Source organism: Monodon monoceros, unplaced genomic scaffold (genome assembly GCF_005190385.1).
Source record: "Monodon monoceros isolate NGI ecotype Baffin Bay Population unplaced genomic scaffold, NGI_Narwhal_1 Super_Scaffold_21, whole genome shotgun sequence".
Taxonomy (NCBI): Eukaryota; Metazoa; Chordata; class Mammalia; order Artiodactyla; family Monodontidae; genus Monodon; species Monodon monoceros.
The window spans coordinates 164,176,281-164,201,732 of record NW_021703778.1 but is presented as its reverse complement, the minus strand read 5'-3'; the positions used below and the strand labels follow the sequence as shown (position 1 = coordinate 164,201,732).

Below are 25,452 nucleotides of genomic sequence, written 5' to 3'. Positions count from 1 at the left end.
CCATTAACCAGCAGGAAAGCTGGCAAACAAGATTGAGCAGCAGCCGCCCCGCCGGCTTACTGTACACATGACAGGATCCGGGACAGCAGGACCGAGCCAGCACCTGCAGCCTGAACCCACTGCAGACCGTGAGTAACAGCTAAGGACTCTCCATCGCCCCCGCCCCTGCCCAGCCTCCAGAACGAAGCCACGACTGTGTCTTGCTCATTTAATTTTTTTTTTTAATGGGGCATTGAGCATTAGGGCAACCAGCAGTGATAAGAGGCAACCCTGGGGAGGGTTTTTCAGAGTCTGTGGGTTACCCACAGGGGTTTTTATTTCTCCCGGGCTCCTGCCTTGCAGGGACTGACATTGAACTAAGAGCCATTCCCAGCCATCGCATGACGCTCCTAAGGCCAGCCAAACAGCCATAACAGCCTCAGAGATGGAGTCTGAGAGCTGGGATGGATCAGCACAACACAACGCCTCTGCCGGGGACACAGGCAGGAGACAGCATTGCCCGGCTGACACAGCACAGACTGTGCATCCTACAGAATCACACACACCTCCTCCCTCAGTGACCTGGGGCAAGGATCCTGCAGATAGGACGGAACTACCAGCATTACACCACATGGTATGAGGTTTAAATGCACAGGGCCTAGGACTGTACCTGGGACTATACCTGGCTTATGGGGAGCATTTGGAAAAACAGAACACAGTGGGTGTTTACTGCGTGTGTGACTTCAAAAATGAGGGACAAGGAGGACACACATGAAATGAAATTCATGGATAATATTGATACTCTGCATTTTTACGTTGCTGGGTACTTTTCAGAGAGGTGGTTCACTCTAGAGAAAGGCAGAACAGCATGGCACAGGCTCCAAAGTCAGACGGCAGGGCTTGGAATTTCAGCTTTTACTCCCTGGGCCTCAGTTTTTTCATCTGTACAATGGGCCCAGGATGACCCATGAAGTGAGGTCACTAAAGAAAGCACTGATAACAGCTGTGACTGATATTCACAAAAGTCTTTTGAGGTGGGTAGAGATTTAATCCCCATCTTGGAGGATTAGCACAGGAGGGGATGAGGCACAAAATCTCAGAGGCAGCAGGTAGAGAAGGGAAGGGAAAAGAACTTCTACTGGGGGCAAGCCCATCTCGTTCCAGGTTGTGAACTGCATGGGGTCCTTGCCCAAGAAGGGACCAAAGAGGTGGAGGTGTGGAGGTGGCTAGGGCTGAAGCAAAGATTTCACTACAGTCTGATGAGGGCAGTGACAGAGAGAAGCACACAGGAGGGCTTCCTGGAGGAGGTGACCCAGGACCTGCGTGCCAAAGGACAAGAGGCAGTGAGCCAGGCATGACAAGGAGGGGACGGGCCGACAGAGTGGACCCACATGGGGCAGGACTGGAACAGGCCCATCTTTGTCCCCAGCTCTCAGGCCAGAGCCGGGCTCTGCAAACATTGGGGAATGGAATGACCTCCCCGGCCTGACCCAGGCAGAGGGATGAAAGTCTGATACGTGCTGGGAGGACACCCCAAGACACCCAGTGTTGCTGTGACTGAGACTTCAAGAGGCCAGATTTGAGGCTGGGGGTGGTGCTGTCACCAGGGACGGGGCATGAGGACTCCCTGGGCCACATCAGTGAGGATCAGCTCCGCCCGCAGGCAGTGGGAGTCACTGAAAGCTTTTCTGCAGGAGAATGGCCCATCCACTTGATTTTGGAAAGATACCCTAGTTGCAGAGGAAAGAAAGGCTGGCAGGAGGTGAGCAGGAGGAAAGGAGAACAGGTGGGGGCGGGGAGGGGGCAACGGGAGAGATGCCAAGCCCCGAACTTGGGCTGTGTCCTGAGACTGAAGAAGGGAAGACAAACCCCAGAGATTTAGAAGGTAAATGGGCCAGGCCTGGGGCGGGTATTATTATCAACTCTATTTTATGCCAAGGAAACGGGAAGAGTTTTAAACAGTGCACCCATGTCACCTAGGTCATAAATAGCAATGCTGAGATCCTCATTCAACTCGGTCTGCCACAAAGCCCAGGAAAAAGAAGAACTGTCTGTAAAGCCAGGCGGCTGCGGAGGGAGGGGGCAGGACGTCAGGGCTGTTATCAAAGCCAAGAAGCAAGGAATTTGCTTGTTTTTCTACCACGTGGAGGGAGACAGGCGGGGAGGGTTGTAGGAGGGCTGAGGGAGGTCAGGGGTGTGTTTACAGCCCGCTTTCATGAGGTTCTGGGTTTGGAACAGGCCAGGGAAAAGGCCTCGGGGGTGCTCCAGAGCAGACCAGGGTTTCCCACACGCAATGTGCACGCATTCTCCCGGGACTGGTTTTACTGCGGGTTCCCAGCCCCCTCCCAGCATGGCTAGTCCCGTAGGTGGGGTGGTGCAGGGGAATCAGCTTCTCCTATAAGTATCCCTTCTTTATGGGGATACAGGGGGTTCCATAAAGCTCAGAGCTTGGGACCACTGGCCTTGCAGACAGAGTGTCCACTTACTGATTCTGAGCCTGGCTGCAGTTTTTGAATTGCTCTTATCAAACACTTTTCATGGCTTATAATTAATTTTGTATCGTGGTAAGATACACAAAGATTGAGCATTTCAACTAGGTTTAAGTGTACAGTTCTCTGGTATTAAATACATTCACATTGTTGTGAAACCATCACCACTATTCATCTCCAGGACTTTTTCATCATCCCAGACTGAAACTCTACCCATTAAACCCTAACTCCCCATTTCCCCCTCCCCCCAGCCTCTGTTAACCACTCTTCTACTTTCTGTTTCTATGAATTTGACTGCTCTAGGGCTCTCATGTGAGTGGAATCACACAATATTTGTCTTTTGTGACTGGCTTATTTCACTTAGCATGTCTTCAATGTTCATTCATCCATGCTGTAGCATGTATCAGAATTTCATTTTTTTGAAGACTGAATAGTATTCAACCACAGGCATATACCACTGTGAAATATAGAAAAAAATACATACTGATCTCTGCCCCTGGTTCCTGGTGCAGAGCTCCTAAAACCCTTGTCATTTCCTAAGTGATAAGAACATTAGAAGCATCTTTTTTTCTAATATTTGTTTTCTAATATTTGGTCTTTGACCCTGCTTCCTGAGGCAGAGCTCCAAAATCCCTTGGAATTTCCTGGGTGACTGCAGTGTCCTTTGCTCTAATGAGGCAACTCTGAGTGAGCTCCTGGATGACTTCAGGGTGGGGGGGGTGTCACCAGAAAGACCAAGTCATGATTGGAACTTATTTTCTCCCATTCTGTGGGTTTACTTTTCGTTTTGTTGATGATTTCCTGTGCTATGCAAAAGGTTTTAAGTTTAATTAGGTCCTACTTGTTTATTTTTGTTTTCATTTTCATAGTCTAGGAGGTGGATCAAAGAAGATCTTGCTGCAATTTATGTCAGAGAGGGTTCTGCCCATGTTTTCCTCTAAGAGTTTTATAGTATCCAGCCTTACATTTAGGTCTTTAATCCATTTTGAGTTTATTTTTGTACGGTGTTAGAGAGTGTTCTAATTTCATTCTTTTACATGTAGCTGTCCAGTTTCCCCAGCACCACTTATTGAAGAGACTGTCTTTTCTCCATCGTATATTCTTGCCTCCTTTGTCATAGATTAGTTGACCATAGGTGCATGGGTTTACCTCTGGGCTTTCTATCCTGTTCCACTTATCTTTCTTTTTTTCTATTTTTGTGCCAGTACCATACTGTTTTGATGACTGTAGCTTTGTAGTATAGTCTGAAGTCAGGGAGTGTGTACCTCCCACTCCCCCACCCCTATAATTCCTCTTTCCCCTTCCCACTGGTAACCACTAGTTTGTTCTCTGTGAGTCGGCTTTTTTATTATATTCACTAATTTGTTATATTTTTTAGATTCCACATATAAGTGGTATCATACAGTATTTGTCTTTCTCTGACTTATTTCACTTAGCATAATGCTCTCCAAGTTTACAGGATGGATTTTTCTATTTCTGCAAAATACATCATGGGATTTTGATAAGAATTGCATTGAACCTATAGATTTCTTTGGGTAGTTTTGACATCTTACATATTACGTCCTCCAATCTGTGAACACAGGATGTCTTTCTATTTACTTATATCTTCTTTAATTTCTTTCAGCAACGTTCCCAGTGTACAAGCCTTTAACCTCCTTGGTTAACTCAACTCCTAGGTATTTTATTCTTTTTAATTTTATTATAAATGGAATTGTTTCCTTAATTTCTTTTTCAGATTGCTCATTGTTAGTATATGGAAACAGGACTGATTTTTGTGTGTTGATTTTGTATCCCACTTATTTGTTGAATTTATTGGTTCTCATAAGTTTTTTGTTGTCTTTAGGGTTTTCTATGTATAAGATCGTGTTGCCTGTGAACAGAGATAATTTTACTTCTTCCTTTCCAATTTGGATGCATTTTATTTCTTTGGCTTGCCTAATTTCTCTGGCTAGAATTTCCAATACTGTGTTAAATAGAAGAGGCAAAAGCAGGCATCCTGTCTTGTTCTGAATCTGAGATGAAAAGCTTTCAGTCTTTCACCATTGAGTAGGATGTTAGCTGTGGGCTTTTCATATATGGCTTTTATTATGCTGAAGTAGTTTCCTTCTACTCCCAGTTTGTTGAGTGTTTTTAACATGAGAGGGGATGTTGAATTTTGTCAAATGCTTTTACTGCATCAGTTGAGATGATCATATGATTATTTTCCTTCATTCTTTTAATGTGGTATTTACATTGATCAAGTTGTGTATGTAGAACCATCCTTGCATTCCAGGAATAAATCCCACTTGGTCATAGTGTAAAATCCTTTTAGTACACTGCTGAATTCTATTTGCTAGCACTTTGTTGAGGATTTTTGCATCAATGTTCATAAGCAATATTTGTCTGTAGTTTTATTTTCTTATGGTGTCTTTGGCTTTGGTATCAGGGCAAAGAATGAGTTAGGAAGTGTTCCCTCCTCTTTAATTTTTTTGAAGGAGTTTGAGGAGAATTTGTGTGACTTCTTCTTTAAATGTTTGGTAGAATTCAAAACTGAAGCCATGTGATCCTGGACTTTTCTTTTTTGGGAGGTTTTCAGTTACTGATTCAATGTCCTTGCTACTTATAGGTCTATTCAGATATTCTATTTCTTTGAGGTTTAATTTTGGTATGTTTTGTGTTTCTATAAATTTTCCATTTCATCTAGGTTATCCAATTTGTTGGTGTGTCATTTTCAATTTTTTCATAGTATTCTCAGAATTTTTAAAAATTTCTGTAGAATAGGTAGTAATGCCCCTACTTTCATTTCTGATTTTAGTTATTTGAGACTTCTCTCTCTTTTTCTTACTCAGTCTAGCTAAAGGCTTGTCAATTTTGTTAATCTCTTTGAAGATGACATTATATATATTATATGATGTTATAATTATATCATGTTATATTATTATATTATGTTACCTTACTATATAATACTATATTGATTAGATATATTATATTTTGGTTTCATTGATTTTCTCTCCTTTTTCTATTTTCTATTTATTTGTCTGGGCTTTAATCTTTATTGCTTTCTTTCTTCTGCCAGCTGCACTCTCCTTTGGTGTCTCTTTACATGGAATATCTTTTTCCATCCTTTCACTGTCATATCTGTGCCTTTGGATCTAAAATGAGTCTTCTGTAGTGTGCATATAGTTGTTTCTTTTTTTAACCCATTCTGTCAATCTCTGTCTTTAGATTGGAGAATTGTATCCATTTACATTAAAGTAATTACTCATATGGAGGGACTACTCTATCAGTTTCCTATTTGTTTTCTGTATGCCTTATAGTTTTTTTGTCCTTTATTTCCTGCATTACTGTCTTCTTTTGTGTTTAGTTGATTTTTTGTAGTGAAACATTTTAATTCCCTTCTCACCTCCTTTCGTGCATACTCTATAACTATTTTCTTTCTGGTTATCATGGAAATTACATTTAACATCCTAAAGTTATAACACTCTCATTTGAATTTATGCCAGATAAACTTTAGTAGCATACAAAAATCGCTCCTATATAGCTCCATTCCCACATCCTTTCAGTTAAGTCACAAATTACAGCTTTATTCATTGTGGGTCCCAAAACATATACGAATAATTACTTTTTATGCATTAGTCTTTTAAATCACATAGAAAATAAAAAGTGGAATTACAAACCAAAATCACAATAATACTAGCTTTGATACTTGTTCATATATTCACCTTTAGCAGAGATCTTTATTTCTTCTTACAGATTCTATTTACTTTCTGGTGTTCTTTCATTTTAACCAGAAGTACTGCCTTTAGCATTTCTCGTAGGAGAGGTCTAGTGGTAATGAACTCCCTCAGCTTTTGTTTATCGGGGAATGTCTTAATTTCTCCCTCACTTTTGAAGGGCAGTTTTGCCTGCTATAGTATTCTTGGTGGATAGTTTTTTTCTTTCAGTACTTTGAATATATCAACTGGGTGGATATTTAACCTTTCTGAGCTTCCACTTCTGCCTACCTGAAATCAAAAGAATCATATATACTTTATTGTTGGTGAGGCAAAATTTTGGAAACTTGGTAGGTATTTGATAAATCATAGCAGGTGTAATTCATACTTTCAGGTGAGGAAATTGAGGCCCAGAGTCCTGACTTGCCCCAGGTCACACAGCCAATGTGGAAGAAGAAATTGGAGCTTCAGGGGGGTCTTCAATGGGGTCTTCTGCCTACTGCTCACCATGCCCCACTGCCTCGGAGGCCCCACGTCATCTAATGAGCATTTCTGATTTTCCAGGGCCTGGCCATCCTGAACAATGCTGTTCACCCTGTACATCTGTCTCCTCTGGCTGTCTACCAGTGGGCTCTGGACCATCCAGGCTAAGGACCCTGACACTGACATGAGCATGAGGAACCCTCACCGGCACTTGGCTCCAAACAACGTTGACTTTGCCTTTACCCTGTATAAGCACTTAGTGGCCTCAGCTCCGGGCAAGAATGTCTTCATCTCCCCTGTGAGCATCTCCACAGCCTTGGCTATGCTGTCCCTGGGCGCCAGAGGCTACACGCGGGAGCAGCTTCTCCAAGGCCTGGGCTTCAACCTCACCGAGATGTCCGAAGCCGAGATCCACCAGGGCTTCCGGCATCTCCACCACCTCCTCAGGGAGTCAAACACCACCTTGGAAATGACCATGGGCAATGCCATGTTCCTGGACCACAGCCTGGAACTTCTGGAGTCATTCTCAGCAGACACCAAGCACTACTATGAGCTGGAGGCCTTGAATGCAGACTTCCAGGACTGGGCAGGAGCCAGCAGACAAATCAACGAGTACATCAAAAATAAGACGCAAGGGAAAATTGTGGACTTGTTCTCGGAGCAAGATAGCTCAGCCATGCTCATCCTGATCAACTACATCTTCTTTAAAGGTACCCCTCACCCATCCCGTTCTGACAAGACCCCATCTACTATTGCCAAGGATAGTAAAAGCCATCAAAATTAAGGGTGTGCTCTTGATACTATTAGAAAGGTGAAATTATATCATCCTTACCAAGGAGCAAAATGACACCCAGTAGAGCAACTTGCCCAAGCCCTTGCAGGTTGTTTCAAGGCCCAAACATGTAACCACGAACAGTCCGGCTGCCTAGTGGTCTACAAATATTGGCCAAGGTCTGGCTGTGAGTCAGGCACTTGGTCAGAGGCTGGAAATAGAGCCTAGAACCAGACAGACACAGCCGCCCCCCTCAGGAACTTCCAGACGGCCCATAAGCCTTCCTGCACGCACTTCCCGAGCCAGCTCCAGCCCAGACCCCTCTCAGCCAAACCACAGCCCCACCTCACCGGTTCAGAGCAAAGTTTTCCAAAATGCCTGTCCATAAAAATCACCACGGAGGCTTGTTAAAATTACAGATTCCAGAGCCCACACCAGATCTACTAGAGCAAAACTGATGCAAGAATGTCCTAGAATGTGTACTTTTAACAAGGCCCCCTTCCCCAATCGTTTTGACGAGCAGGTAATTTGGGGATATATTATCCTCCAGAATGAAATCTATAGTCCTTAGTCTACAGCAGTGGCCCTCAACCCAGGGTGATTCCCACCCCCATCCACCCTCAGGGACATTTGGCAATGTCTAGAGACATTGTGAGTTGTAACAACTGGGGGTGGGGTGGGGTGTGCCACTGGCATCTTGTGGGTAGAGGCCAAGGGGAACGCTCAACGTCCTACAATGCACGGAACAGCTCCCCACAGTGACATCTGCCTCCAAATGGCTAGAGTCCCAAGGTTGAGAAATCATCTGTTTCTTCTGCCTTGTCCAGACTCAGGTCTCAACAGTTTCCCCTATACAAGCTCCCAATACACAGCAGACACACACAAACACACACACACACACACGATATCCAATCACACCAAACTCCTTGCATGTCTTTGAGCATGACTCTCCCCATGGAAGTCTGTATTAGTTCCCTATTGCCACTGTAACAAATTGCAACAAAATTGGTGGCTTAAAACAGCACCAATTTATTACCCTACAATTCTGGAGGTCAGAAGTCCAAAATGGGCCACTCTGGGTTAAAGTCAAGGTGATGCCAGGGTGTGTTCCTTCTGGAGGCTCTAGGGGAGGATCTGTTCCCTGCCTTTTCCAGCCTGTAGAAGCTACCTGCGTTCCTTGGCTTGAGGCCCCCTTCCCTCTTCAGAGCTAGTAATCGCATTGCGCTGACCTCTACCTCCGTCACGCCTCCTTTCTGACTCTGACCCTCCTGCCATCCTCTTCTCCTTTTAAGGATGCTTGTGATTACAGCGGGCCCACCTGGAAAATCCAGAAAATTCTCCTCAACTCAAAGTCAGTTGATTAGCAGCCTTAATTTCCTCTTGCCATGTAACATAACATATTCACAGGTTGCAAGGATTAGGACATCTTTGGGGCGGGGGGGGGGGGCATTCTGCCTGACACAGGGCCCGTGCCCATTCTGTCCCCTGAGCCCTCCCTCAACTTGTCTGACTGCCTAAAACTTCTACCGGCCCTTCAAATCTTGGCTCAAAAGTCACCACCTCCGTGAAGCCTCCCCTGATTCTCTCCAGCAAATCTTTGTCTCTCATACGCATCCTCTGCAGTTTGCCCACACCGAATTTTAATATGCATCTTGTTAGAACGTGTAAACCTGGACCCAAGTGGTTCAGTTTCAATTAAGTAGTCATATACAAAGAAGTGCAGGTAAAACAGCCAAAAAAAAAGTATAATATTTAATGTGTCTCTCAACAACATAAAGATTATCCCATATGCCCATTTCGCTCCTCCCCAGCTCTCACTCAGGGCCCTCCAGTAGCCAACTGAACCCCTTCCCTCCCCCAGATCTTTATTACCTGGACAGACTTGGCACCTTGGTGAGCCATCCTCCTGCCTCTTGGTCTTTCTCTGTCTATTCTCCAGCACAAGTCTGGGAACCCACCTGGCAAAGGCCTCCCTTCTTGGATGGTAGTGAGGGTGAGAGACCGACCAGCAAAGGCAGCATTTTCTTTTTTCTCCCACTTTATTGAGATATAAATGACTTATCATGGAAGCTTAAGGTACACAATGGGATGACTTGATATATATATATGTATATATATATGGTGAGATGATTACCCAGATAAGGTTAGCTAACACGTCTATCACCTCACAGTTACCTTTGTGTGTTGGGGCCAGGGGGTGAGGATTTTTAATATCTGCTCTCTTAGCAACTTTTAGGTATATGATACAGTATTATTAACTGTAGTACCATGCTGTGCATTAGATTCCCCAGAACCTATTCATCTTATAACTGGAAGTTTGTACCTTTGACCACCTTTACCCACTTCTCCGAACCTCCTACCCCATCATTCTTTTCTCTGTTTCTATAAATTCTGTATTTTTAGATTCCATGTATAAGTGAGGGCATGCAGTATTCGTCTTTCTCTGTCTGCCTTATTTCACATAGCATAATGCCCTCAAGGTTCATCCATGTTGCTGCAAATGACAGGATTCTCTTCTTTTTTATGGCTGAGTAATATTCCATTTGGGGTTTTGTGTGTGTGTGTGTGTGTGTGTGTGTGTATACACACACTGTTCTTTATCCATTCATCTATTGATGGACACTTGATTGCTTCCACATCTTGGCTATTGTGAATAATGCTGCAATGAACATGGGAGTGCAGATATCTCTTCAGTATAGTGGGTTCATTTCCTTCTGATATATACCAAGAAGTGGAATTGCTGGAGCATATGGTAGTTCTATTTTTAATTTTTTGAGGAACCTCCATACTGTTCTCCATAATGGCTGCACCAATTTACATTCCCACCAACGGTGCACAAGGGTGCCGTTTTCTTCACATCCTGCCGGCACTTGTTTTCTCTTTTCTTTTTGATAATAGCCATTCTGATAGGTGTGAAGTGCTATTGTGGTTTCAATTCGCATTTCCTTGATGATTCGTGATCTTGAGCACCTTTTCTTGTACTTGTTGGCCATTTGTACATCTTCTTTGGAAAAAAAATCTATTCAAGTCCTCTGCCCATTTTTTAATTTGATTATTTGGGGCTTTTTTTTTTTTTGCTATTGAGGTTGTATGAGTTCCTTATATATTTTTGGATATTACCCCCTTATCAAATGTATGTTTCGCAAATATTTTCTTCCATCCCATAGGTTGCCTTTTCACTTTATTGATTGTATCCTTTGCTGGGCAGAAGCTTTTTAGTTTGATGTGATCCCACTTGTTAGTTTTTCCCTTGTTGCTTATGCCTTTGGTGTCATATTCAAAAAAAAAAAATCATAGCTAAGACTAATATCAAAGAGTTCCTTTTTCCCTACATTTTCTTCTAGGAGTTTTATGGTTTCAGGTCTTATGTTTAAGTCTTTAACATATTTCAAATTAGTTTTTTGTGAATGATGTAAGATAGGGGTCCAGTTTCATTCTTTTGCATGTGAATATCCAGTTTTCTCAGCACCATTTATTGAAGAGATTATCTTTTCCCCACTCAGTATTCTTGGTTCCCCTGTCATATCTTAGTTGACTATATATGGGAGGGGTTATATCTAGGCTTTCAATTCTGTTCCATTGGTCTATGTGTCTGCCCTTATGCCTGTACCATACTGTTTGATTACTATAGCTTTATAATACAGTTTGAAATCAGGAGGTGTGATGCCTCCAACTATGTTCTTTCTCAAGATGGCTTTGGCTATTTAAGATCTTCTGTGGTCCCACACAAAAGGCAGTATTCTTTACACCTGACCCTGGGGGGCCAAGGAGTCAGGGAATGTTTGCCCGGAAATGTTTCTGGATGCTCCCATGAATTCTCCAGGCCATCTCTCCCACTAGACCCCTCACTCTTGTGCATGGCATCCTCGTCTCTTTGGGAGGTCCAGTGCGTTTGCATAGTGCTTGGTAAATGGAAGTAACTCCAAAGTGGCTGCATAGAGGTTCTGGTAACACAGCCTGGGGAGAAGAGCACAGAAAACCCAGAGAGAGAGAGGGCCCTCCTGAGCCTGCAAGGAGCCTGAGCGGGGGCTGGCAGGACAGGGGCTGGCAGGGTGTCATTTGGCGCACGGCTTTGCTCTCACAGTTTCTAAGCATTCTCATGACCACAGTGGGGCTGAGTTGATGGGAAACAGTAGTTCCTGGTAAGAAAATCAGAGAGGATTTGAACATTTGAATGCAGGAACAGACATTGACAGGAGTGTGGGCTGTACCCACCTGTGCCTGTTTGTACACAGATTTTCTGTGATCAGGCAAAGCTAATTAACAAGCCCTGTTTAAGCTGAGAGAGACTCTGAAATGTTTCCAGCACACCAGGATAATAAATAGAAATGAAGAATGGTGTGGCTCTCATCACTAAACTTAGGACATGTACAGTATCCCTGGCATGTTCCTTACTTAGTGGACTGTCTTGACAGCTCTTTTTTTGGAGAACATTAGAAATATTGTTAAAAGATTTTCCAGGGACTCATCCTTGCTCTCTCCAATTTCCCTTCATCAATTCTTAGGTTTCTCTACCATAAGTTCTCCTAACTCAAGAATTTTCAACAAAAAAAATCCCTTAAAATAGAGATTAGATCCCATTCTGTATTTGGTTTTCTGCCAAACTGGATATACGTTATACTTGCTTCTAGGAAAGAAATACTCAGTAAAAAGCACACAGCAGACTTCTAAGGATGAAAATCCTAGCACTGAAAAATATTTTATCTACATTTTCTTGGTTGTGAGTTGGACAAGTTAGCCACAAAGCACTCCCCCCTTCAATTCTGAGGACCCCAGCCTTCCTTTAGAAGATGGTTTGAGAACCCGCAAATTATCTCACTTGCTGTGAGACAGCCTCAGTCATTAGGGATGGACCAGGCACAGCCCCTGGGTCTCCAGGCTCCACATCCATTGCTCTTTTCCCTACATCCTCTGGCCACTGCCCATGGTCACCCTTAGTAACCCTTCCAGGGAGTTGAGGCTGGCTCAGAACCAAGAGTTCTGGCTTCGTGGTCCAGAGATCCCACAGGCAGAGGGATAGAGAAATGTCTGCCTGTGGCTATGCTCTGGCCACTTTCAGGCAGCCTCAGTTGGGAAACAGTGACCTCACAAGGGCTTCTGGGCTGGAGGCCAAGGGCAGCCAGGACACTCAGGATCTGCTAGACTCAGAGTCCTCAGTCATCTCCAGACCTGGGGAGACTCAACCTAGAGCAGATGAGGCCCTGATGAGACTCAATCCATGTCTAAATATCCAAAGATCTATCACCTATTAGAGGACACTGGAATAAACTCAAGGGTCAAAGAGGCTCAGTCGGCAGGCATTACAATCAGGCAGGCTTTGGCTTCATCTAAGGAGCAGTTGCCTTCCCTTCAGCACTGACCAGTAGTGGAAAGTCCCCTCTGTTAGGTAGTGAGTTCCCCATCACAAGGGGAACAAACGTTGCATAATGACATCATGGAACATGGTGGAGTGGAGTCGAGTCTAGCTGTGGTGGGAGTCTGTAACCTTGAAGGACTCATCTCGCCCTGATTCTGCCCCTGGGAAATGTACTGTGGCCCTCAGGGCCACTCGGGAGGCAAGGAGCCTCCTGCAAGAAAGTGGGTACATTTGACTGGGCAGCCAAACTGCCTGCTGGGCTTCTGTCGCCACACATCAGGGGGTGGGGATGGACTGGATGGTTGGTTCCCCAGCACCACCTCCAGAGCCCTCCAGTCCAGAAGCCACTCCAGGGAGCGGGGCAACAAGGCCAAGTCTGCTTTACTGAATCCTACTCCCAAATCCTAGGGCCAGCATCCTCTGTTCTCTCCCTCTTTCCATTTTTAGAAGTCAGTCTCAGACATCGTGCTAATCCTCAAGCCATCCCAAAGGGTAGAGGATGGAACAGGCTTTAAACCTCTGGGAATTTCATATCTTAGCAAATTCCAGCAGCTCTGGTGGGGACCTTCCAGGTTGAGGGAGGCCACTGTGTAACTTGCTTGGCGGTCACCCCTGGCCCTCTGCTGCCACCCAAGTTGCGTTTTCCTCCTGCTGTCACAGGTCTGTCTCCTCCCCTCCCCCTCCCCCCTCTTCCCAGGCACGTGGGCACACTCCTTCAACCTGGAAAGCACCAGGGAAGATAACTTCTACGTGAATGAGACGACCACGGTGAAGGTGTCCATGATGTTCCAGTCGAGCACCATCAAGTACCTGAACGACTCGGTGCTCCCCTGCCAGCTGGTACAGCTGGACTACACAGGCAACGAGACCGTCTTCTTTGTCCTCCCGGTCAAGGGGAAGATGGACACGGTCATTGCCATGCTGAGCCGGGACACCATTCAGAGGTGGTCCAAGTCCCTGACCAACAGGTAAGCCCTCCAGCCAGCTGTGTTGATTTCTGCAGTTGGACGTGTTCCCAGAAAGTGGGGCAAGTGGAAAAGGGGTGCACCTGGCCGTCCTTCCTCCCCCAGACTCGCCTTCCAGGGCTCATTATTTTCCTATCTGCTGGGTTCTCTGGTCTAGAGGTCACACTTATTTATCTTTCTGTCAATTAACACTGAGCTATTGATACTCTGGGGCACTCCACAAAGTGAGGTCCACCTTCCCCAGCAGGTTGATGGCCACCCTCTGTGTTATCACATCTTTCATCTTTTTCTTAAGCTGAATTCACCCATCACCCAGCCCGCACTGATCCATTTTATTATATTGCTTACCTGAGACCAAGCACCGCTAAAGATTCCTGGGAGACCATAAAAAGATATAATGAAAGTGACCACCATATGACCACTGTAATGACCCTGGAACCAACGCAAAGCCTACGAATGGTTAAGTCACTCAGGGAATCTAATGTTTCTTCCATCAGTCAATCAGTAAATAAGTAAGAAAGTAAGGACATAAGTACGTAATAAACTCATTTTCCCAGGAACCTCTGCGCTAGAGGGGAATCAAAATTATAGTCAAGCTTGTGTCCAGCTCTGGTCCTGAGGGAGCAGATGTTCTTGAGAAGACGGTCCTCGCTCTTGGGAGATTAGAGTTCTGTCTGTGAAGGAGCCAACCAACGTGGGAGCTGGGTGGCGGGGTGCAGACTCAAAGGGAAGAGGGCTGTAGGGGAAGGAGCCAGCACTTGGATCTAGAGTCGCTCAGGAAGCCTCGTGGGCCAGGCACCATGTCTGGAATTCATTCATTCATTCATTCATTCAGTATATATATGGAAGCAATTGCTATGTACCATGCACTAGGCCAAGCAGAAGGGATGCACTCTAGAGCAGAAAACGGATTCTGGTGGAATTAATAGTGGTACAATGTCATAAGCTCTGTCAGAGCAAGACAGGGAAGGAGATGCATAATGTGTACAGTTTGAGGGAGGGTGGGACGCCGGACTCTAAGCCAGGGGAATGGAGGAGGGGCTGCAGAGCACATTGCCTTCACTTTGAACTGTGCCTTAAGCCTGAGTAGAGGTTCAGTCAGTGGCAACCTCCCCGAGAGTATGCACGGAAGAGGAAATGGCACCAGTCAAGTCGCGGAGGCCATTTGCCAGCTTTTCAGGTCAACCGTCTCACTCCACTTCACTCCCACCCCTTGAAGGGAACCTGTAGTTCAGATACAGTGCCACCAGGTAGTGACAATGCGCCGTGATTCAAATTCTGTACCCTAGTGTGTTGAAAATAAGGCGAAGGATGCCCCTTCTCTTTACTCCAAAAATAATCTCTTCACTAAAACACTTAAACAACATTAGTCAGTAACACGTACCATTTTCTTCTAGATTTTTTTAAGAAAACATTCAAGGTAAAACTTTGCACCTTTAGACGTCATGAGTTCTCTCCTTCATCCCAATGCTGTGGCCTACGGCTCACCTGCACGCTTGCGTGGCCCCTTCTCCCTCCTCACCCCAGCCAGCACCACCACGCCCTTCCCCACCAGGCTCTCCGGTGCATCCAAGCTCAGCGTCCTTCAGGGCCCAGATGACACCCCACCCCACCCCCCGCCCCCGGGCAGCCTCTGGGTCCCACTCACGGGGCGCTCTCGCAACAGCCTCTCTCTCCATCCCCTTGCTCCGCGTCACCTCGCTGCGGCCCGTGCAGGTCGTGGGGCAGCTCTCTGAGTTGGGGCGATGGGGCTCCGAGTTAACTAGTCCTGGTTTCTTCACGGTCCTGCTACTTCCTAGCGGTGTGACTTTGGGGAAATTCCTCAGCTTTTTTTTGAGTTTCAGTCTCTCAATCTGGAAGTTAAAGATGATGACTCCAGTTTGTAAGGCTGTGTGTGCCTGCGCGGATTAGACGAGATAAAGGAGGTCAGGAAGGGCAGCCAAATGCTGGGTATGGGTCGGCCTCCCTTACCTTCTGTTGCCATTTCCCATCTAGAGAAGTCACACGTCCCACTGACCTTGGATTCCTCCTCACTTCCCCCGGGTTGCCAGCTTCCAGACCTCCCCAGAGCAGCTTGTGCTCAAGTACAGAGGTCTCATGCCTTCCCTCCACCCTCTGGAGAGCCGGGGCCCTATCACTGACTTCAGGGTTCAGGCATCTTCTCTCTCCCTTGCTGTGTAGATGAGGACTAGCACAGAGAGGGACAGGACTTGGCTAAAGCCACACAGCGTTAGCGGCATGGCTGGGGCCAGGACCCCTGCTCCCAGCTGCACGTTCCCTCCACTCCTCCACTTCTGCCAGGGGGTGCTTGGGGGACCACAGGACTTCTTGTTTTTTTCTTTTTTTTAATTGAAGTATAATTGATTTACAATACTGTGTTAGTTTCAGGTGTACAGCAAAGTGATTCTGTTATATATATATCCTTTTTTTCATTCTTTTCCATTATAGGTTATTACAAGATAATGAATACAGTTCTCTGTGCTTGTCCCCCATAAATCCTTGTTGTTTATCTATTTTATGTATGGTAGTGTGTATCTGTTAATCCCATACTCCTATTTTATCCCTCCCGCCTCTTCCCTTTGGTAGCTATGTTTGTTTTCTGTGTCTGTGTGTCTCTTTCTGTCTTGTAAATGAGTTCATTTGTATTATTTTTTTAGATTCCACACATGTGACATCGTATAACATTTGTCTTTCACTGTCTGACTTACTTCACTTAGTACGATAATCTCTAGGTCCATCCATGTTGCTGCAAATGGCATTATTTCATTCCTTTTTATGGCTGAGTAATATTCCATTGGGTGTAATTAATATATCTATATCTATCTATCTATCTATCTATCTATATATATACCACATCTTCTTTATCCATTCCTCTGTTGATGGACACTTAGATTGCTTCCATGTCTTGGCTATTGTAAATAGTGCTGTTGTGAACATTGGGATGCATGTATCTTTTTTGAATTAGAGTTTTCATCTTTTCTGGATATATGCCCAGGAGTGGGATTGCTGGATCATACAGTAACTCTATTTTTAGTTCTTTAAGGAACCTCCATACTGTTTTCCATAGTGGCTGCACCAATTTACATTCCCACCAAGAGTGTAGGAGGGTTCCCTTTTCTCCACACCCTCTCCAGCATTTATTATTTGTAGACTCTTTAATGATGGCCATTCTGACTGGGGTAAGGTGATACCTCATTGTAGTTTTGACTTGCATTTCTCTTATGATCAGTGATGTTGAGCATCTTTTCACGTACCTCTTGGCCACCTGTGTGTCTTCTCTGGAGAAATGTCTATTTAGGTCTTCTCCCCATTTTTTGATTGGGTTATTTAGTTTTTTGATATTGAGTTGTTTGACCTGTTTGTATATTTTGGAAATTAAGCCCTTGTCGGTAGCATCATTTGCAAATATTTTCTCCAGCCATAGGTTGTCGTTTTGTTTTGTTTATGGTTTTAAACACTGTGCAAAGGCTTATAAGTTTGATTCAGTTCCATTTGTTTATTGTTGCTTTTATGTCTTTTGCCCACAAGGACTTCTTTAGGTATTCTTTGCTTCAGTGTCTGGTAGTTTAACTGGATCAGGTGGAATCAGCTCAAAGAAAGAGCTGAGAAGAAAGGGCTTTGCAATTCAGAGGCCCAGAGAGGAAGATGCCTGTGTGATGGAGGGAGAGGCAGATCCTGCTTCTTGTTCTGTTCCTTCCCCTGTCCCGAAAGAGCAGGTCTGGCTGGGAGGCAGGGTCTGGAGGGATCACAGGGGAAACGGGAATCTGGCTGGCCAGGCCCAGCCCTGGGAAAGTCTAACCCCATCTGCTTACCCCGAGCAGCCTGGTGGACCTGTACATCCCGAAGGTCTCCATTTCTGGAGGCTACGACCTCGGGGGCATCATGGGGGACATGGGCATTGCAGACTTGCTCAACAACCGGACACATTTCTCAGGCATCACCCAAGAGGCCCTGCCGAAGGTGTCAAAGGTAGGGGTCTCTAGAGCCCATCCTTCTTCCCCCCCCAAATTCACAATACAAATAATAATAAGCAACATGGAGCCCATTCATGAATAGGCTTCTAGGCCCCAGGCTGAGAGGTCTTGTCCAAGCCCCTAGTTTTACAACAGGCTAAATGAAAGCTCAGCAAGAACTTGATGTCCCCAAGGTCACACAGGAAGCTAGTGACAAGGGAGCACCACAGCTCAGGCGTGCACCGTTCTGCCAGGCCACACAGAGGGGGCACTGTGGAAGACAAGTCATCACGGCAGGGCTGTGAGCAGCCCCCAGGCAAAAGGAAACGTCTGCGTGAGATCACACTGAATGTTCTATCCAATGATGTTCTTTATCTCCATCCTTCAGCTTTATGTTCTGTTATTCATTCATTCAGAAAATATTTACTGAACATGTTCTATGTGCCCCAAACTGTGCTAGACACTGGGTATGCCTCAGACGTGGCCCTGCCCTCACAGGCTCTTACAGTCCTGTGGGTGACAAAACAGGAGAGGGAACAGGAGGAAGCTGTGGTGGCAGCAGCCCCCTCCCTCGTGCACACAGACTTTGACCATCATGATGTGGGCACACAGTATGTGCTCAATAAAATGCCTGTGTGTGAAGAACTCAGTCAAACAGCTACCTCCTTATGAGGTGGGTGTTACCCTAGTTTCTCAGGTCACAGAGCTAGTAAATAGCCTGACATTTGACTCAAAACCTCATAGTCCCAAAACACACTGCAGGGGTTCCTAGCCCAGCTGAGCTTCTCCCTAGCCTATTTACAGAGCACTCTGAGCCCCTGATTCCCTGCTGCTCCATCAGTGAGAGTCCTGTCCCGTAGGTGTTGTTACTCAGCCAGTTCTGATCTTTCCGATGCTTTTGAATGCAACCTACTCAAGCGTTTTACTGACTTGAGAATATCTTCTAATTTTGATCATAACAAAGGATGTTTCAGCAGGCAAAGATAAGCCTTTTCCCTACAGAGTGGGCACAAGCATTTTGCATAAGTTGAACCCTCTCAATTACTGGCAGAGTGGAGAGGGAGCGAAGTGTCCCTCCACCAGCCCAGGACCCGGTGAGGGGAGCCCGATATGGATGCTGAAGTCCAGTTTCAGCCCCAAGTCCCTTGCTCTCCATGGATCGGCTCCAGCTGCCCACTCTCTAGGGAGGAAGTCTAAGTGTGGCCTGGGTTCCAGAGGTGGATAGACCCCAGCACTAGTCCTGGGGCTGCCACGTAGATGAGGAGCCGGCAAGTGACCTTCTCTGAGCCTCAGCTTCGCCAGCCAGAAAACTGAGGGTGGTAGGAGTCGAAGCCAAGAGGCTCGGAAAGCTCCGCCCACACGGCTGGTGTTCATCCTCCACGCTCTGTCCGTTCCCACCAGGTGGTCCATAAGGCCACGCTGCAACTGGATGAGAGGGGCTTGGAGTCAGCCGCCCGCACACAGGTCCACCAGAACTCGGCGCCCGAGCCTCTCACAATCCGCTTCGACCGGCCCTTCGTTGTCATGATCTTCGACGACTTCACGTGGAGCAGCCTCTTCCTGGGCAAGGTTGTGAATCCGACCTAAGGGGACGCCCCCTGGAGCCACAGCGCATCTGACTCGGGCACCAGGGACCCCACAGAAAGGAGTGAGAGGTTCCCCCCAATCCTCCCCTGGTTCCCCTCTGGTAATAAATTACTGTCGTTGCGACTGGTGACAAGTGTGGTTGAAGGGGAAGAGTGGGACGATTGATAAAACTTGAATAACATCAATATAATATTGTACCAGTATAATTTTCTAGTTTTGGTCATTGTCCTAGGGTTATGTGATGTATGGAAGCACAGTGAAAGGTATATGGAAGCACTATTATTTTTGTAAATTTTTGTAAGTTTGAAATTATTTCCAAGTAAGAACTTGAAAAGAAGGAATCACACAAGCCAAAACACAACAGAAGAACACACACACACACACACAACAGAAAGATGTTTTTAAAGTGCTAGGATGGAAATGTCATATCTTTCAAAAAGCAAAAAAACAAACAAAAAATTCCTTCAAAAATGAAGGCAAAATAGTTTGGTTTTTTTTTTCAGACAAACAAGAGCTGAGGAGGCTTATCATCTTCACTAAAGGTATTCACATAGTCCTGGGGATAGTAGACAAAGCAATTAGACAAGAGAAAGTAGCGGCATAGAATTGTAAACTCTCTCTATTTGCAGATGACATGTAATATACTTGCATAACCCTAGCAAATCAATGACAAAACAAACTCAAACAATAAAGATTTCGGCAAGGTATCAGAATATAGACTTAACATGCAAAAGCAGTGCCTCATATACACAAACAACAAGCAGTTAAAACACATAATGGAAGAGAAAACCCAATCGCAACCAAAAGGATATAACACTTAGAAATAAACAAGAAATGCGCAGAATCTATATAGAGAAAATGATAAAATATTCCTTAAAGATGCAAAATTAGACTTGAACAAATGCAAAGATATTCCTTCTTGAATAAGATGCTCAACATCATCTAGATATCAGTCTTCCCTAAGTTAATTTGTCAATTTAATTGTATCCCAATAAAAATACTAGCAATTTCTTTTTCTGGAGATAAACAAGATAATACCGAAGTCCATATAGAAAAATAAGCATGCAAGAGTAGCTGGAAAACACCGAAAAGAAAAAGATGTCAGGGACAGGCGGTGGGGAAGATAGGGGACTGGCCCGACCAGATGTTAAAGCATACGGCACAGATACTTCAATTAAATCTATGGTACTCGGATATGAATAGATAGGCAGACCAATGAAATACGTTAGAAAGTCTGGCAATAGACTCAAGTACAAATGGAAATTTAATATTTGATAAAGGAAGACTTTTAAATAAATGTTATTGGGACAACTGGATAGCCATTTGAAAACAGAAAGGGGCTTCCCTGGTGGCGCAGTGGTTGAGAATCCACCTGCCAATGCGGGGGACCGGGTTCGAGCACTGGTCTGGGAAGATACCACATGCCGCAGAACAACTAGGCCCGTGCGCCACAACTGCTTAGCCTGCGCTCTGGAGCCCGCGAGCCACAACTCATGAAGGCTGCACGCTTGGAGCCCGTGCTCCGCAGCTGGAGAGGCCACCGCAGTGGGAAGCCAGCACACCACAGCGAGGGGTAGCCCCTGCTCGCTGCAACTAGAAAAAGCACGCACACAGTAACAAAGACACAACTCAGCCAAAAATAAATAAAAGAAAATAAATAAATTAAAAAAAAAAAAAGAAAAACAGAAAGGGTAAAATTAGACCCATTCTTCACACCATACTTAAGAATAAACTAAGAATCAGGGATCTAAATGAAAAAAAAAAAATAGAACTATACAAGTACTAGAAGAAAACATGGGTAAATTCCTCCATAATTTAGGTGTAGAAAAAGGCTTTTCAACCATGACTCAAAGTCCAGATGAAATTTTTTAAAGAATTGAGAAATTTGACTATATAAAAATATTTTTTTAATTGTGTGGTAAAAATTCATAAGCAAAGTCAACAGAAGTAAAAACCTGAAAGAAGATATTTGCAAGGTATGCCACTGATAGAGGTAATATCCTTAATATGTGGTCTTTAAACATATGAAAATACATTTCACTTCACTGAATAATAAAAAATGCAACTGAAAACTACACTGAGATACCATTTCCTATCCATCAGATTGGCAATAATGTAAAAGCTTCACAGGACACTCTATTGGTTGTGTGGAAACAATCATTTTCATGGGTTGCTAGTGGGAATGCTGGTGCGTCCTTGAAAAAAGAAACACAGGAAGGATAAACTAGAAACTAATTAAATGGTTACCTGCAAGGGAAGGGGGAGGACAGAGTGGAAGAGATGGGGGGTGGGGAATAGCACTTTTCTTCATGGAGCTTTTTGTATGCTTTAGACTTTTAGAATAATGTTAATGTTCTATATACTCAAAAATAAAATTAAATGAACAAATGAGGAAAGCCCTAAAACCAAGTGAAAAGAAAACAAATGAATTCAAACATATTTCAAATGGATAATATAACTATTCTGAAGGGGAGAAAAAGAATTAACCCAAGGAAATTTTCAACACGATGCTTGGACAATATGCCTCTAGTTTTAAGAATACAAGACTGCAGGGGCTTCCCTGGTGGCACAGTGGTTAAGAATCCGCCTGCCAATGCAGGAGACACGTGTTCAAGCCCTGATCTGGGAAGATCCCTCATGCCGCGGAGCAACTAAGCCCGTGCGCCACAACTACTGAGCCCACGAGCCACAACTACTAAAGCCCGCGCACCTAGAGCCCGTGCTCTGCAACAAGATGAAGCCGCCACAAGGAGAAGCCCATGCACTGCCACGAAGAGTACCCCCGCTCACTGCAACTAGAGAAAGCCCACGCGCAGAAACGAAGACCCAACGCAGCCAAAAATTAATTAATTATTTATTTTTTTAAAAGAAAGAATACAAGACTGCAAACAATCTTGAAGGCCTCTTTTCAGGTTCATTTTTCATCATGGGATGAAGATAGCAAACATTATATGATGTGTAGGATTGGGCAAGGAGAGATACAAACACAGAATGAGGGAAGCAAGGAAGAATCCTGTGGGGTAGCACATGAATTGGAGGGATAAAATCATGGTTTCTAGTACATTTCTAAAATATGTGTATGCCTGGGACAATTTGAATCTCTAAATAAATACATACATACAAAACACATACATATATATAGTAAGAACAGTAATGGATTAAAATGCATTGAATAAAATCAAGAGTCCATGAATCTGTACCAATAATGCTGATAAATAAATATGAAAGGAATGATGGATTTAGAGTATCATAGTAAATACTGATTCAGGCAAGAATAGTCAATGGATGCTAAATCTGAGGGCATGGGGAATTTGATGAAAAACAAGATATTTAAATTAGTTTCAAAGTATCTCCTCAGCAGTGACTTATTACAAAGGGAGAAATGGTAGCTATATATTGGAGAAACGGACATTCATCTTAACCAAGGCATTAAAATTAACATCACCATTTTGGGACAAAGAGACTTCGTGTGCCTCTGGATGTGACACTCTAAGAAGGAGCCAACATCGTTTCTGTGATATTCCTTCCAAAAATGTATAATCTGAGGCTAATCATGGGGATACATCAGACCAACCTGAATTGAGAGAACTGGTAAAATTTCAAAATGTCAACATAATAAGAGGCAAACAAAGGGCTGAAGAACTGCTCCAGATTCAAGGAAACTAAGGAGACATAGCTCCAAATGCATACATGGTCCTGGAGGGACCCTACGCTAAAAATAAAAATGCCACAAAGGACATGAGTGGGGCAGCTGACAAAACTGGAATATGACTGTAGCTTCAGGTTGTGTAACAATATTAAATTGGATTTCAGAAATTGATACTATTGATATTTACATAAGAGAATATTCTTGTTCTTGGGATTACCTTATCAGCTCAAATGGTTCAGAATAAGATAGCATGTGTGTGCGTGCATGCGTACACACACCTTGCACCTGTGCATACATATATAGATATGGGTATATAGAGAGAACAGGATTGTAAAACGTGGAAAATGCTTCAAAATTAGTGAGTCTGGGTAAAGGGTTATAGAATTTCTTTGTAACTACTCTTGCAGTTTTACTTTAAGTTTGAAATTATTTAAAATTAATTTTTTTAAGTTAAAAACTGAAATAAATAAATAATGACCCGCAGCACAAAAGAAAGATAGGGAAAGGACATAACCTCCCAAGTAGAAGAACCATCTTAGTGAAAACCTGCTGTCACACTACGTGGTTAACTGCCTTGGGAACCAGAGGTCTGGGTTCAAATTCAAGCTCTGTGGTTTTGAACAGGTTAACTGACCTCTCTGAGCATCTGTTTCTTTATACCCATTAAAGAAAACTAATTATCATGTCCCTCTCACTCAAAGGGTCCATCTCAAGGAAAGAAAGCTTTGTTAGGTGCTAACTAGTCAAACCCCTAGTTACCCAGAAGTTATCCCCACCTTGCTGACCAGTGCCCTGAGCACATCTTCTCAGGGCAACCATAGCGAACTTGCCTGGGCCATCAGCTTTGCACCGCTGGGGACAGAAGGGATCAATCAGCAATCTTGTTAGGTGTCACTGGAGCCCAGTGAGCCAGGGTGGAGGAAGCCTGGATCAGGAACAGGGAATCAGAAGGCCCGTGGGGGGCACTTCCCTGGTGGTCCAGTGGTAGAGAATCCACCTTCCATTGCAGGGGACATGGTTCGATCCCTGGTGGGGGAACTAAGATCCCACATGCTGTAGGGCAACTAAGCCTGTGTGCCACAACTACTGAGCTCACGCGCCTTAATGAGAAAGCCCGCGTGCTGCAAACGACAGAGCCCACGCGCTCTGGAGCCTGCAGACCACCACTAGAGAGAGAAAACCCACACACCGCAACTAGAGAGAAGCCCGTGCCGGTGAAGAGCACGCATGCTGCAACGAAGATCCCGCGAGCCACAACTAAGACCCGACGCAACCAAAAATAAACTAAAAATAAAAGTAAATTACAAAAAAGCAGGCCCATGGGGAAGGGAGAGAGAGAGGCTGCTTGGCAAACAGCGAGCCATTTGTCCCACACGTGTGCATGTCGCAAGGATTTGAGAGGCTTTTGCTTTTCTACCTCTGCACCTCGGACCCGCCCAAGCTTTCCTCTTGATCTCATCCACGCAGAGCAAACCAACTGCAGTTCTCTCTGTGTCCTGATTTCTCTCTGTTTCTCTGTTTCCTGGCCTGATTCTGCCAATAACTAGCTCTAGTTGTTTTTCAGACATTTAGCCCCTTGGGTTCCAGGACAAATTTGCTTCAGAAGCCTCTGGATCCCCCCGTTCCGGGGTGGCTTTTGGAAGCATTGTGCTTCCTGCCTGCAGGGAGTTCTGGGAAGGATTGTACTGTCTCCCATGAGGTGACTCTGGTCAACACACGCCTTCCTATCAGATCTTTCCCAATCTCTCTCTACACAGGCTGGTGACGAGCTGAAATCAAATGCAAACGGGAAGTCAGGTGGCCTGGTTCTATTCTGGCACCAACACGGGCAGGAAGGGCCTTAATGGTTGTGGACCTGCAGCTCCTCCTCTGTCAAGTCCAAATCCAGGGTCTCGGCTTACCTGTGAGGTTCATTCTGGCTCTAAAATCACAGAACAAATACCATTCATTAGCTCTTCCTACCAGGTACCAAGCTCTTTACAGGCACTACTTCATTTAAGCCTCACGACAGTCCTAACAGCGCAGCCCTGGCAGCCCCATTTTACAGATCAGGAAACTGAGGCCAGAAGAGGTTAAGGAGCTTGTTCAGGGTCACACAGCTGGTGAAAGAACTCACAGTACAGGGGCAGGCATTGAGCTTGACCTGCTGGGAGCAGTGCAGGGCACATCCTCGCTGAAGGTAGAGAACTTCTGAGCCACCCTTCCTGAGAGCCAGGACCCACCGCCTTAGAAACAGTGTTACCCAATGACTTCCGGGTTCCTGGGTGCTGCTGAGATACTCGTGGGCCAGAGGCACAGTTTGGGCCATTTTATGGAAAAGGAAAAGCAAGTTCAGAGATGTTAGGTTACATTCCCAAGGTCCAGCAGCTAGGAATTTGAAGGACTTGGGATTCAAGCCCAGGGTGTCTGACAGGCCCTTACACTCTTTCCAACGCATTCTGCTGCCATCCTTTTAAAGATCCATTTCTGAAATCCTGTCAGCAGTTTTAAAATCATCCCAGATGGTCAAATGCTCCACGATGACTTT

The 25,452-nt window shown here is 44.9% G+C and overlaps 1 protein-coding gene across 2 annotated transcripts; it reads left to right on the top strand.

The window, feature by feature from the left end:
* SERPINA6 (serpin family A member 6) lies at positions 1–19,642 on the top strand. 2 transcript variants are annotated; one of them, XM_029239774.1, is made up of 6 exons: positions 17–128; positions 343–613; positions 6,725–7,353; positions 13,469–13,739; positions 17,558–17,705; positions 19,091–19,642. In XM_029239774.1, exons 3-6 carry the CDS (start codon positions 6,744–6,746, stop codon positions 19,274–19,276), a joined length of 1,215 nt encoding a protein of 404 aa, XP_029095607.1. In that variant the 5' UTR covers positions 17–128; positions 343–613; positions 6,725–6,743; the 3' UTR covers positions 19,277–19,642. The 2 variants fall into 2 exon arrangements, with proteins under 2 accessions (XP_029095606.1, XP_029095607.1); XM_029239773.1 differs by lacking the exon at positions 343–613 and having other exon boundaries at positions 1–128; positions 19,091–19,402.
* Positions 19,643–25,452: the final 5,810 nt, after the last annotated feature.